This window comes from Bufo gargarizans, chromosome 3, assembly GCF_014858855.1.
Source record: "Bufo gargarizans isolate SCDJY-AF-19 chromosome 3, ASM1485885v1, whole genome shotgun sequence".
NCBI lineage: Eukaryota > Metazoa > Chordata > Amphibia > Anura > Bufonidae > Bufo > Bufo gargarizans.
Genome location: NC_058082.1, coordinates 389,954,129 through 389,966,698, shown reverse-complemented (window position 1 = coordinate 389,966,698; position 12,570 = coordinate 389,954,129). Strand labels below are relative to the sequence as shown.

The window sequence follows — 12,570 nt, the reverse complement described above, 5'->3', positions numbered from 1 at the left end:
TTATGGAGGGGTCCTTACTCTTTATATTTCCACCCTTAGATCAGTGGCCCAACGGCGTTTAACCCCTTAAATTCCTCAGTTACTTATTCAAAATGCTGAAAATGTATATAGTTGGCAAGGTTGGCACCTGTTTTCCTGCCAATCCACAGTTTGGGCCAGGCTGGGTACAGTTGGGTGTTATGGAGGGGTCCTTACTCTGTATATTTCCACCCTTAGATTAGTGGCCCAACAACGTTTAACCCCATAAAATCACCAGTTACTTATTCAAAATGCTGAAAATGTGTATAGTTGGCAAGGTTGGCACCTGTTTTAATGCCAATCCACAGTTTGGGCCAGGCTGGGTATAGTTGGGTGTTATGGAGGGGTCCTTACTCTGTATATTTCCACCCTTAGATTAGTGGCCCAACAGCGTTTAACCCCTTAAAATCACCAGTTACTTATTCAAAATGCTGAAAATGTATATAGTTGGTAAGGTTGGCACCTGTTTTCCTGCTAATCCACAGTTTGGGCCAGACTGGATACAGTTGGGTATTATAGAGGGGTCCTTACTCTATTTATTTCCACCCTTAGATTAGTGGCCCAACGGCGTTTAACCCCTTAAATTCCTCAGTTACTTATTCAAAATACTGAAAATGTATATAGTTGGCAAGGTTGGCACCTGTTTTCCTGCCAATCCACAGTTTGGGCCAGGCTGGATACAGTTGGGTGTTATCGAGGGGCCCTTACTCTTTATATTTTAACCCTTTGATTAGTGGCCCAACGGCGTTTAACCCCTTAAATTCCTCAGTTACTTATTCAAAATGCTGAAAATGTATATAGTTGGCAAGGTTGGCACCTATTTTAATGCCAATCCACAGTTTGGGCCAGGCTGGATACAGTTGGGTATTATGGAGGGGTCCTTACTCTTTATATTTCCACCCTTAGATCAGTGGCCCAACGGCGTTTAACCCCTTAAATTCCTCAGTTACTTATTCAAAATGCTGAAAATGTATATAGTTGGCAAGGTTGGCACCTGTTTTCCTGCCAATCCACAGTTTGGGCCAGGCTGGGTACAGTTGGGTGTTATGGAGGGGTCCTTACTCTTTATATTTCCACCCTTAGATTAGTGGCCCAACGGCGTTTAACCCCTTAAATTCCTCAGTTACTTATTCAAAATGCTGAAAATGTATATAGTTGGCAAGGTTGGCACCTATTTTAATGCCAATCCACAGTTTGGGCCAGGCTGGATACAGTTGGGTATTATGGAGGGGTCCTTACACTTTATATTTCCACCCTTAGATCAGTGGCCCAAGGGCGTTTAACCCCTTAAATTCCTCAGTTACTTATTCAAAATGCTGAAAATGTATATAGTTGGCAAGGTTGGCACCTGTTTTCCTGCCAATCCACAGTTTGGGCCAGGCTGGGTACAGTTGGGTGTTATGGAGGGGTCCTTACTCTGTATATTTCCACCCTTAGATTAGTGGTCCAACAACGTTTAACCCCATAAAATCACCAGTTACTTATTCAAAATGCTGAAAATGTGTATAGTTGGCAAGGTTGGCACCTGTTTTAATGCCAATCCACAGTTTGGGCCAGGCTGGGTATAGTTGGGTGTTATGGAGGGGTCCTTACTCTGTATATTTCCACCCTTAGATTAGTGGCCCAACAGCGTTTAACCCCTTAAATCACTCAGTTACTTATTCAAAATGCTGAAAATGTATATAGTTGGCAAGGTTGGCACCTGTTTTCCTGCCAATCCACAGTTTGGGCCAGGCTGGGTACAGTTGGGTGTTATGGAGGGGTCCTTACTCTGTATATTTCCACCCTTAGATTAGTGGCCCAACAGCGTTTAACCCCATTAAATTCACTCAGTTACTTATTCAAAATGCTGAAAATGTATATAGTTGGCAAGGTTGGCACCTGTTTTAATGCCAATCCACAGTTTGGGCCAGGCTGGGTATAGTTGGGTATTATGGAGGGGTCCTTACTCTGTATATTTCCACCCTTAGATTAGTGGCCCAACAGCGTTTAACCCCTTAAATTCACACAGTTACTTATTCAAAATGCTGAAAATGTATATAGTTGGCAAGGTTGGCACCTGTTTTCCTGCCAATCCACAGTTTGGGCCAGGCTGGATACAGTTGGGTATTATAGAGGGGTCCTTACTCTATATATTTCCACCCTTAGATTAGTGGCCCAACGGCGTTTAACCCCTTAAATTCCTCAGTTACTTATTCAAAATACTGAAAATGTATATAGTTGGCAAGGTTGGCACCTGTTTTCCTGCCAATCCACAGTTTGGGCCAGGCTGGATACAGTTGGGTGTTATCGAGGGGCCCTTACTCTTTATATTTAACCCTTTGATTAGTGGCCCAACGGCGTTTAACCCCTTAAATTCCTCAGTTACTTATTCAAAATGCTGAAAATGTATATAGTTGGCAAGGTTGGCACCTATTTTAATGCCAATCCACAGTTTGGGCCAGGCTGGATACAGTTGGGTATTATGGAGGGGTCCTTACTCTTTATATTTCCACCCTTAGATCAGTGGCCCAACGGCGTTTAACCTCTTAAATTCCTCAGTTACTTATTCAAAATGCTGAAAATGTATATAGTTGGCAAGGTTGGCACCTGTTTTCCTGCCAATCCACAGTTTGGGCCAGGCTGGGTACAGTTGGGTGTTATGGAGGGGTCCTTACTCTTTATATTTCCACCCTTAGATTAGTGGCCCAACGGCGTTTAACCCCTTAAATTCCTCAGTTACTTATTAAAAATGCTGAAAATGTATATAGTTGGCAAGGTTGGCACCTATTTTAATGCCAATCCACAGTTTGGGCCAGGCTGGATACAGTTGGGTGTTATGGAGGGGCCCTTACGGCGTTTAACCCCTTATATTCCTCAGTTACTTATTCAAAATGCATATTTTTTCATCCATTTTTCACTATCGTTTTTTTCAGTAAAAACACCAATAATGTAGATTTTTTATTTATTAATCTGGTTGTTCACAAATAATATTTAACATTTATGTAGAAAAAAACTGATTTACTGCAGAGGAATAAGAGGAAAAAAGGTTTATTTGTCATAGTGATGTATAAGAAACTGCCGAATAAGAAACCAACTTCAGCCTCGTCATTCTTCCCTCAACCAATCTAGTCCAACATGCCCGGTATCTCCAACCCACACAATCAGCTCCCTGACAGGCTCCTCCCCCTCACACGTGACGTGGTCTGTAGGTCCAGTCCCACTGTTCTGCGCTGTTGAGAGCTTGGTGTACGTCTGCTGCTGCTGGAATACAGCTTCTTTCTGTGTATTGCCATCCTGCGCTTCCCACCATGGTTCTAGAGCTAGACTTGTTCCGTGAAGATAAAGGAGGCAATCCTGAGCTGGTCAGGGAGACGCAGAGGAAGAGATTCAAGGACCCGGGCTTGGTAGACTCCTTGTTAGGGGCAGACACTGCGTGGAGAAAATGTGAGTAATGTGGATGTATTGTTTCTGACTGCCACCTAAGTGGAGGGTCTGTGCTGCCCGTCATAAAATGGCTCTCCATGTGCTGCACCTACGTCTGATGCAATCATGTAGCCGGCTGCCTGCAAGGGCGTGGCCATCTGTGGCGACGTCATCTAGGCCACGCCATTCCTATGGAAAGCCACAGTGACGCAAGGGCCTACAGGCATGTTACATATATTTGCTGTGCTACATGCTTTCACACAGTGTCTTAGGGTACTTTCACACTTGCAGCAGAGGATTCCGGAAGGCAGTTCCGTCGCCCGGAACTGCCTGACGGATCTGGCAATCCGGACACAAACGGATGCATTTGTGAGATGGATCTGGATGCGGATCCGTCTCACAAATGCATTGGAATACCGAATCTGGTGTCATCCGGAAAAACGCATGCGGAGATCGGAAAGCCGGATCGGTTTTGCTGGAACACTTAATGCCGGATCTGGCACTAATACAATTCAATTTAAATTAATGCCGGAACCGGCATTCCAGCAAGTGATCATTATTTTGGGCCGGAGAGAAAACTGCAGCATGGTGCGGTATTTTCTCAGTAAAAAAACCGTAAGAGGTACTGAACTGATGCATTCTGAATGCATTAGGATAAAACTGATAATTTTTTTCCGGTATAGAGCCCCTAGGACAGAACTCAGTGCCGGAAAAGAATAACGCTAGTGTGAAAGTACCCTTAGCCCTCCTTAGAGCTTTCCATATCCAGGCACAGTATTCAAATGTATACAGTGACAGGTACATTAAAAGGGGTTTTCAAGACTAGTACTGTGACCAGTCCTCTGGATAGGTCATCAGTATCTGATTGCTGGAGGTCTGACACGTGGGACCTCCGGCGGGTAGTAGTAACCGATGAACGTCTAGGGCAATGATGGCGAACCTATGGCATGGGTGCCAGTGGCGGCACTCAGAGCCCTCTCTGTGGGCACCCGCACCCTGGAAAAATCTATGGTGTACCAATATGCCTTAGAGTTTTCCTGCCATTCATCAGCACAGGGCGCGCCATGAACAGCACAGGCAGCACATAGAATGTAGGCAGGCTATTATAGCTAAATGATAAAGTACATGGAAGATATTGGACTGTAGTATTCAGGTTACATTGCCGTGTTGGCACTTTGTGATAAATAAATGGGTTTTGGGTTGCAGTTTGGGCACTCGGTCTGTAAAAGGTTTGCCATCACTGGTCTAGGGAAATCTGAGAGAAGGCTACAACACCAGAGCGCCTCTGCCTTCTCAGACAGCTGATCGGCGGGGGTCCCGGGTGTCGGACCCTCACGTTCAGATACTGATGACCAGTAAAAAAAACTCTTTTTATCTTGAATGGGTCAAATGATGTTCAAAGGTTTTTAGCTTTGGACTCCGTTTTACCTACTTTCTGTTCCTTTTTGGCATTTTCACCAGACAGGGTAGTATGGCAGACTGTGCTATTCTGTCTGGCAAAATGCTGGACAGAACCCAAAGATGGATCCCTAAGGCCTCTTGCATACGTGACCGCATACTGCGGGTCTGCAATACATGGGGCACCGGCCGTGTGCATTTTGTATCACGGTTGCTGACCCATTCACTTGCATAGGTCCGCAAATCCTGAGATGCGGAACGGAACCCTACGGTGTGCTTTCGTGGGGTTTCTCAAAAATATAGAACTTGTCCTATCTTTTTGCAGAATGGATGGATTGCAGACCCCATTCAAGTGAATGGGGTCGCGATCCACGTTTGGCATCTCCACGGTCAGTGCCTGTGCATTGCGGAACGCAATTTTCGGTTCGCGGCACGGACAGCACGCGTTCGTGTGCAAAAGGCTTAATTCTCAGCTTTATCCATTAACGTCGACGTACCCGTGGCATTACACCTCTGAATACTGTTTTCCTTTGTTCAGAGGTAAGTCCCTGGTGGAAATTCTATGTGAATGCAGCACCAGCTGCTGTGCCCAGATTTCAAGCCATTCTGAGATTGTTTTCTTGTGACACATTGTATTGTAAAAGGCTACTTTCACACTAGCGTTTTTGCTTTCCGTTTCTGAGATCCGTCATGGGCTCTCACAAGCGGTCCAAAATGGATCAGTTTTGCTCTAATGCATTCTGAATGGAAAAGGATCCGCTCGGAATGCATGTTTGCCTCCGATCAGTCACTATTCTGCCTGCAGCGTTTTGCTGTCCGCTTGACGAAACTGAGCCAAATGGATCTGTCCAGACACACAATGTAAGTCAATGGGTACGGATCAGTTTTCTATGACACAATCTGGCACAATAGAAAACTGATCCGTCCTCCATTGACTTTAAATGGTGTTCAAGACGGATCCATCTTGGCTATGTTACAGATAATACAAACTGATCCGTTCTGAACGGATGCAGACGGTTGTATTATCTGAACGGTTCCATCTGTGCAGATCCATGACTGATCCGCACCAAACGTGTGAAAGTAGCCTTAGTAGTAAATCCATCAGCGGTGGCTGTGCTTTCACACTATAGGAAAAAGCGCCGGCTTCCCTGGTTGCTGAGACAGTGGGTACCCACATAGGCTAGTCTTTTTTTCTTTTAGTATGCAAGTATGACCACCGCCGATGGATTGCAGGGTGGTCGTAACCATGGAAACTTGCAGTGCATAATGTGATGGAAAAATGAATCCACCCAGCAAAGGAGGCAATATTTATATACACTCACAATACATTAATAAGTTCCTTGTATTAAAGGGAACCTGTCACCGGGATTTTGGGTATAGAGCTGAGGACATGGGTTGCTAGATGGCTGCTAGCACATCTGCAATATCCAGTCCCCATAGCTCTGTGTGCTTTTATTGTGTAAAAAAACACACAATTTGATACATATGCAAATTAACATAAGAGTCATATCTCACTTGTTTGACCAGAGAATAGTCATATTTTCAAGCTCTGATTCATCTCGGGTTAATTTGCAGATGTATCAAATCGTTTTTTTACACAATAAAATCACACAGAGCTATGGGGACTGGGTATTGTGGATGTGCTAGCGGCCATCTACCAACCCATGTCCTCAGCTCTATACACAAAATCCCGATGACAGGTTCCCTTTAACTTCCTTTACAGTGCTCCAAGACCAAAAAAAATACCTAGTAGCCATTGGCTCCTGAACTGAAAAATTTAGGAGCCAAATCTAATTTTTAGTCGCCAAATCGAAACCGAATCAAAATTTTGGTATCGTGACAACGCTACGCCGATCAGATCGGCGTAGGGTTGTTTTGATACCAACATTTTTATTCGCTTTCGCCACCATAAAAAAGTATTGCGATACTCAATACCGCGCAATAAAAAAAAAAAACACACTACAAAAAGCCGCGTGCATTTCGCATTTTATGAAACATTCGGCCCATAATAGAACAGTCCTATCCTATTTTTGGGGGTGACAAGGTGACAAAAAAATGGCGAATGCTCACCGCATAGGAGATATTTTTTAATAATTTAATAGTTTGGACAGCGCTATGTAATATGTTTATTTATTTATATATTTTATATGTAAAATTGGGAAAGGGGGGATTTAAACTTAATATTTTAGGGCCCTTTCACACTTGCGTTGTCCGGATCCGGCGTGTACTCCACTTGCCGGAGGTACACGCCGGATCCGGAAAAAACGCAAGTGTACGGAAAGCATTTGAAGACGGATCCGTCTTCAAAATGCTTTCAGTGTTACTATGGCAGCCAGGACGCTATTAAAGTCCTGGTTGCCATAGTAGGAGCGGGGAGCGGCATACTTACAGTCCGTGCGGCTCCCGGGGCGCTCCAGAGTGACGTCAGAGCGCCCCAGGCGCATGGATGACGTGTACATGCGATCACGTCATCCATGCGCTTGGGGCGCCCTGACGTCACTCTGGAGCGCCCCGGGAGCCGCACGGACGGCAAGTATGCTGCTCCCCCGCTCCCCGCTACACTTTACCATGGCTGCCATGACTTTAGCGTCCCGGCAGCCATGGTAACCATTGAGAAAAAGCTAAACGTCGTATCCGGCAATGCGCCGAAACGACGTTTAGCTTAAGGCCGGATCCGGATCAATGCCTTTCAATGGGCATTAATTCCGGATCCGGCTTTGCGGCAAGTGTTCAGGATTTTTGGCCGGAGCAAAAAGTACTGCATGCTGCGGTATTTTCTCCGGCCAAAAAACTTTCCGGAACGGAAGACATCCTGATGCATCCTGAACGGATTTCTCTCCATTCAGAATGCATTAGGATAATCCTGATCAGGATTGTTCCGGCATAGAGCCCCGACGACTGAACTCTATGCCGGATCCGGCCAACGCAAGTGTGAAAGGGCCCTAAGGGTACTTTCACACTAGCGTTTTTCTTTTCCGGCATAGAGTTCTGTCCTAGGGGCTCTATACCGGAAAAGAACTGATCAGGCATATCCCCATGCATTCTGAATGGAGAGCAATCCGTTCAGGATGCATCAGGATGTCTTCAATTCAGTCATTTTGACTGATCAGGCAAAAGATAAAACCGCAGCATGCTACGGTTTTATCTCCGGCAAAAAAACCTGAAGATTTGCCTGAATGCCAGATCCAGCATTTTTTCCCATAGGAATGTATTAGTGCCAGATCTGGCATTCAAAATACCGGAATGCACCCGCACTAAATCCGGACCCATTCACTTCTATGGGGCTGTGCACATGAGCGGTGATTTTCACACATCACTTGTGCTTTGCGTGAAAATCGCAGCATGCTCTATGTTGTGCTTTTTTCACACAATGCAGGCCCCATAGAAGTTAATGGGGCTGCGTGAAAATCGCAAGCAAGTGCGGATGCGGTGCAATTTTCATGCATGGTTGCTAGGATGAAAGTGTAAACATTGGTGGCGCAGTGCGCCCTCCCTCAATATAATAAACATTGGTGGCGCAGTGCGCCCTCCCTCAATATAATAAACATTGGTGGCGCAGTGCGCCCTCCCTCAATATAATAAACATTGGTGGCGCAGTGCGCCCCCCCTCAATATAATAAACATTGGTGGCGCAGTGCGCCCCCCCTCAATATAATAAACATTGGTGGCGCAGTGCGCCCCCCCTCAATATAATAAACATTGGTGGCGCAGTGCGCCCCCCCTCAATATAATAAACATTGGTGGCGCAGTGCGCCCCCCCCCCAGTATAATAAACATTGGTGGCGCAGTGCGCCCCCCCCCCCAGTATAATAAACATTGGTGGCGCAGTGCGCCCCCCCCCCAGTATAATAAACATTGGTGGCGCAGTGCGCCCCCCCCCAATATAATAAACATTGGTGGCGCAGTGCGCCCCCCTCAATATAATAAACATTGGTGGCGCAGTGCGCCCCCCCTCAATATAATAAACATTGGTGGCGCAGTGCGCCCCCCTCAATATAATAAACATTGGTGGCGCAGTGCGCCCCCTCAACACCCCAGTATAGTAAACAATGGTGGCGCAGTGCCAATGAGGGTTAAAAAATTTATTGTTCTACATGTCTTTGATAAAAAAAAAATTTGGGCAAAAAAAAAAAATGGTTTGGGTAAAAGTTATAGCGTTTACAAACTATGGTACAAAAATGTGAATTTCCGCTTTTTGAAGCAGCTCTGACTTTCTGAGCACCTGTCATGATTCCTGAGGTTCTACAATGCCCAAACAGTAAAAAAAACCACAAATGACCCCATTTCAGAAAGTAGACACCCTAAGGTATTCGCTGATGGGCATAGTGAGTTCATAGAACTTTTTATTTTTTGTCACAAGTTAGCGGAAAATGCTGATTTTTTATTTTATTTTATTTTTTATTACAAAGTCTCATATTCCACTAACTTGCGACAAAAAATAAAAAATTCTAGGAACTCGCCATGCCCCTCACGGAATACCTTGGGGTGTCTTCTTTCCAAAATGGGGTCACTTGTGGCGTAGTTATACTGCCCTGGCAATTTAGGGGCCCAAATGTGTGAGAAGAACTTTGCAATCAAAATGTGTAAAAAATGGCCTGCGAAATCCGAAAGGTGCACTTTGGAATGTGTGCCCCTTTGCCCACCTTGGCTGCAAAAAGTGTCACACATCTGGTATCGCCGTACTCAGGAGAAGTTGGAATGTGTTTTGGGGTGTCATTTTACATATACCCATGCTGGGTGAGAGAAATATCTTGGCAAAAGACAACTTTTCCCATTTTTTTTTATACAAAGTTGGCATTTGACCAAGATATTTTTTTCACCCAGCATGGGTATATGTAAAATGACACCCCAAAACACATTGCCCAGCTTCTCCTGAGTACGGCGATACCAGATGTGTGACACTTTTTTGCAGCCTAGATGCGCAAAGGTGCCCAAATTCCTTTTAGGAGGGCATTTTTAGACATTTAGATCCCAGACTTCTTCTCACACTTTCGGGCCCCTAAAAAGCCAGGGCAGTATAAATACCCCACATGTGACCCCACTTTGGAAAGAAGACACCCCAAGGTATTCAATGAGGGGCCTGGCGAGTTCATAGAATTTTTTTTTTATATTTTTGCATAAGTCGCTAACTTAGGACAAAAATTTCAATCTTTCATGGACTCAATATGCCCCTCACGGAATACCTTGGGGTGTCTTCTTTCCGAAATGGGGTCACATGTGGGGTATTTATACTGCCCTGACTTTTTAGGGGCCCTAAAGCGTGAGAAGAAGTCTGGAATATAAATGTCTAAAAAGGTTTACGCATTTGGATTCCGTGAGGGGTATGGTGAGTTCATGTGAGATTTTATTTTTTGACACAAGTTAGTGGAATATGAGACTTTGTAAGTAAAAAAAAAAAAATATATATATATATATATATATATATATATATATATATATATATATATATATATATATATATATATTATTTTTTTTTTTTTCCCCGCTAACTCTGGCCAAAAAAATGTCTGAATGGAGCCTTACAGGAGGGGGTGATCAATGACAGGGGGTTGATCACCCATATACACTCCCTGATCACCCCCCTGTCATTGATCACCCCCCTGGTAAGGCTCCATTCAGACGTCCGTATGATTTTTACGGATCCATGGATCGGATCCGCAAAATACATGCGGACGTCTGAATGGAGCCTTACAGGGGGGTGGTCAATGACAGGGGGGTGATCACCCATATAGACTCCCTGATCACCCCCCTGTCATTGATCACCCCCCTGGTAAGGCTCCATTCAGACGTTCGTATGATTTTTACGGATCCATGGATCGGATCCGCAAAACACATGCGGACTTCTGAATGGAGCCTTACAGGGGGGTGATCAGGGAGTGTATATGGGTGATCACCCCCCTGTCATTGATCACCCCCCTGTAAGGCTCCATTCAGACGTCCGTATGATTTTTACGGATCCATGGATACATGGATCGGATCCGCAAAACACATGCGGACGTCTGAATGGAGCCTTACAGGGGGGTGATCAATGACAGGAGGTGATCAGGGAGTGTATATGGGTGATCACGCCCCTGTCATTGATCACCCCCCTGTAAGGCTCCATTCAGACGTCCGAATTATTTTTACGGATCCATGGATGGTGGTCGATCCAAACAAAAGGGACCACCAGAGGACCAGGTAGCAGGTATATTAGACGCTGTTGTCAAAACAGCGTCTAATATACCTGTTAGGGGTTAAAAAAAAATCACATCTCCAGCCTGCCAGCGAGCGATCGCCGCTGGCAGGCTGGAGATCCACTCGCTTACCTTCTGTTCCTGTGAGCGCGCGCGCTCATCTGCGTTAGGCGGTCCGGAGGCGGTTAAATTATTCAAAACTAATTTTACAAACTTTGTTAACCCTTTTAGGTGTTCCATTTCCACTTTAGTCCATTCTTCCTGTAACACAGCAAGGGTTAACAGCAAAACCAACCCCAATATTTATTTCCCTGATTCTGCAGTTTACAGAAACATCCCATATATATATATATTTGTAAACTGCTCTATTGGCACATGGCAGATGAGTGCCATATTGTTTTTGGAGGGCAGATTTTGCTGGGATAGTTTTTGGGTGCTGTGTTGCATTTTAAGACACCCTGAGGTATCCCTACAGTGGAACCCCCCCCCCCCCCCCAAAAGTGACCCCATTTTTGAAACTACTGCCCCCATAGAATTTTTAACGGGCATAGTAGGGTTGTTGTGGGTATCGAAATTTCGATACCCAATCGATACTTTTGTCCCGATATCCATACGATACCGGGATTTCCATTTTTTTCGATACAGGGCTGCGCTTCTGCGCATCCTAGTATCTCTGAACATGAGAGCGCTGCTGTCGGCGTGCTCATGTTCTCTCAGCAGCACAGGGGAGAAACAAGCTGTCCTCCCTCCCCCTGTGCTGCTGCCACCACTGAGACGAGAGGGGCGGAGGAGGGGCGGGCGCACTGCGCCACCAATGATATGACTTTTCCTACACAGAGCAGCTCCCAGCGATGTCCCAGCACTCACTATTATTCCTGGGCACCGCTCCGTTCGCCCGCTGTGCCCCATTACTGTCTCCTCTCCTGCTCCACATGCTAATTACTATCGGAGCGATGGGGAGGAGACATCAGCTTCTCTAGTGGGCGTTCCTTCTTCCTGCGCTGCGATTGGACAGCGCTACAGCCAGCGAAGCTAGAGAAGCTGATGTCTCCTCCCCATTGCTCCGATAGTAATTAGCATATGGAGCAGGAGACAGTAATGGGGACAGTGGGCGAACGGAGCGGCGTCCAGGGAGATTCCTCGGCGCCGCTCTGTGTAGCCTAATACTTAATGTCTGGACCCAGGAAAAGTTGACTTTAACACATAATACAGGAGGCGGTTAACTGCTGCTGATCTGCCAGTACCCATTGGTGGCACAGTGCGCCGGCCCCTCTCAACCCCCCCAGTATTAAAATCATTGGTGGCAGTGGCCACAGGGTACCCTCCCCTCCCCCTCATTGGGACAGTGTGAAGTCCTAAGAGCTCTATCAGGGTGAATAGGATAAGGGATTAAAAAATACCAGGTTCTAGCCCCTAAGGGGGGAAATAGTTATTAAATAAAAAGTGTGAAAAAAACCACCAAAATATTAAGTATGAATCACCCCCTTTTCCCAATTTCACATATAAAATGTATAAATAATAAACATATTACATATCGCCACATCAGAAAAGTCGAAACTATTAAAATATAAAAAAA

At 45.4% G+C, this 12,570-nt stretch overlaps 1 protein-coding gene across 3 annotated transcripts in view; it reads left to right on the top strand.

Moving 5' to 3' along the window:
- The first annotated feature begins 3,182 nt into the window (after window positions 1–3,182).
- The window catches only part of SARS1 (seryl-tRNA synthetase 1), a 178,614-nt gene continuing 169,226 nt past the window's right edge, over window positions 3,183–12,570 (top strand). For 2 of the 3 annotated variants that reach the window (XM_044288249.1, XM_044288250.1), the window contains exon 1: window positions 3,183–3,444. In XM_044288249.1, coding sequence (XP_044144184.1) covers window positions 3,309–3,444 — 136 coding nt within the window. In that variant the 5' untranslated portion in view covers window positions 3,183–3,308. The remainder of the gene's footprint in view (window positions 3,445–12,570) is intronic. The other variant, XM_044288248.1, reaches the window with a different exon arrangement.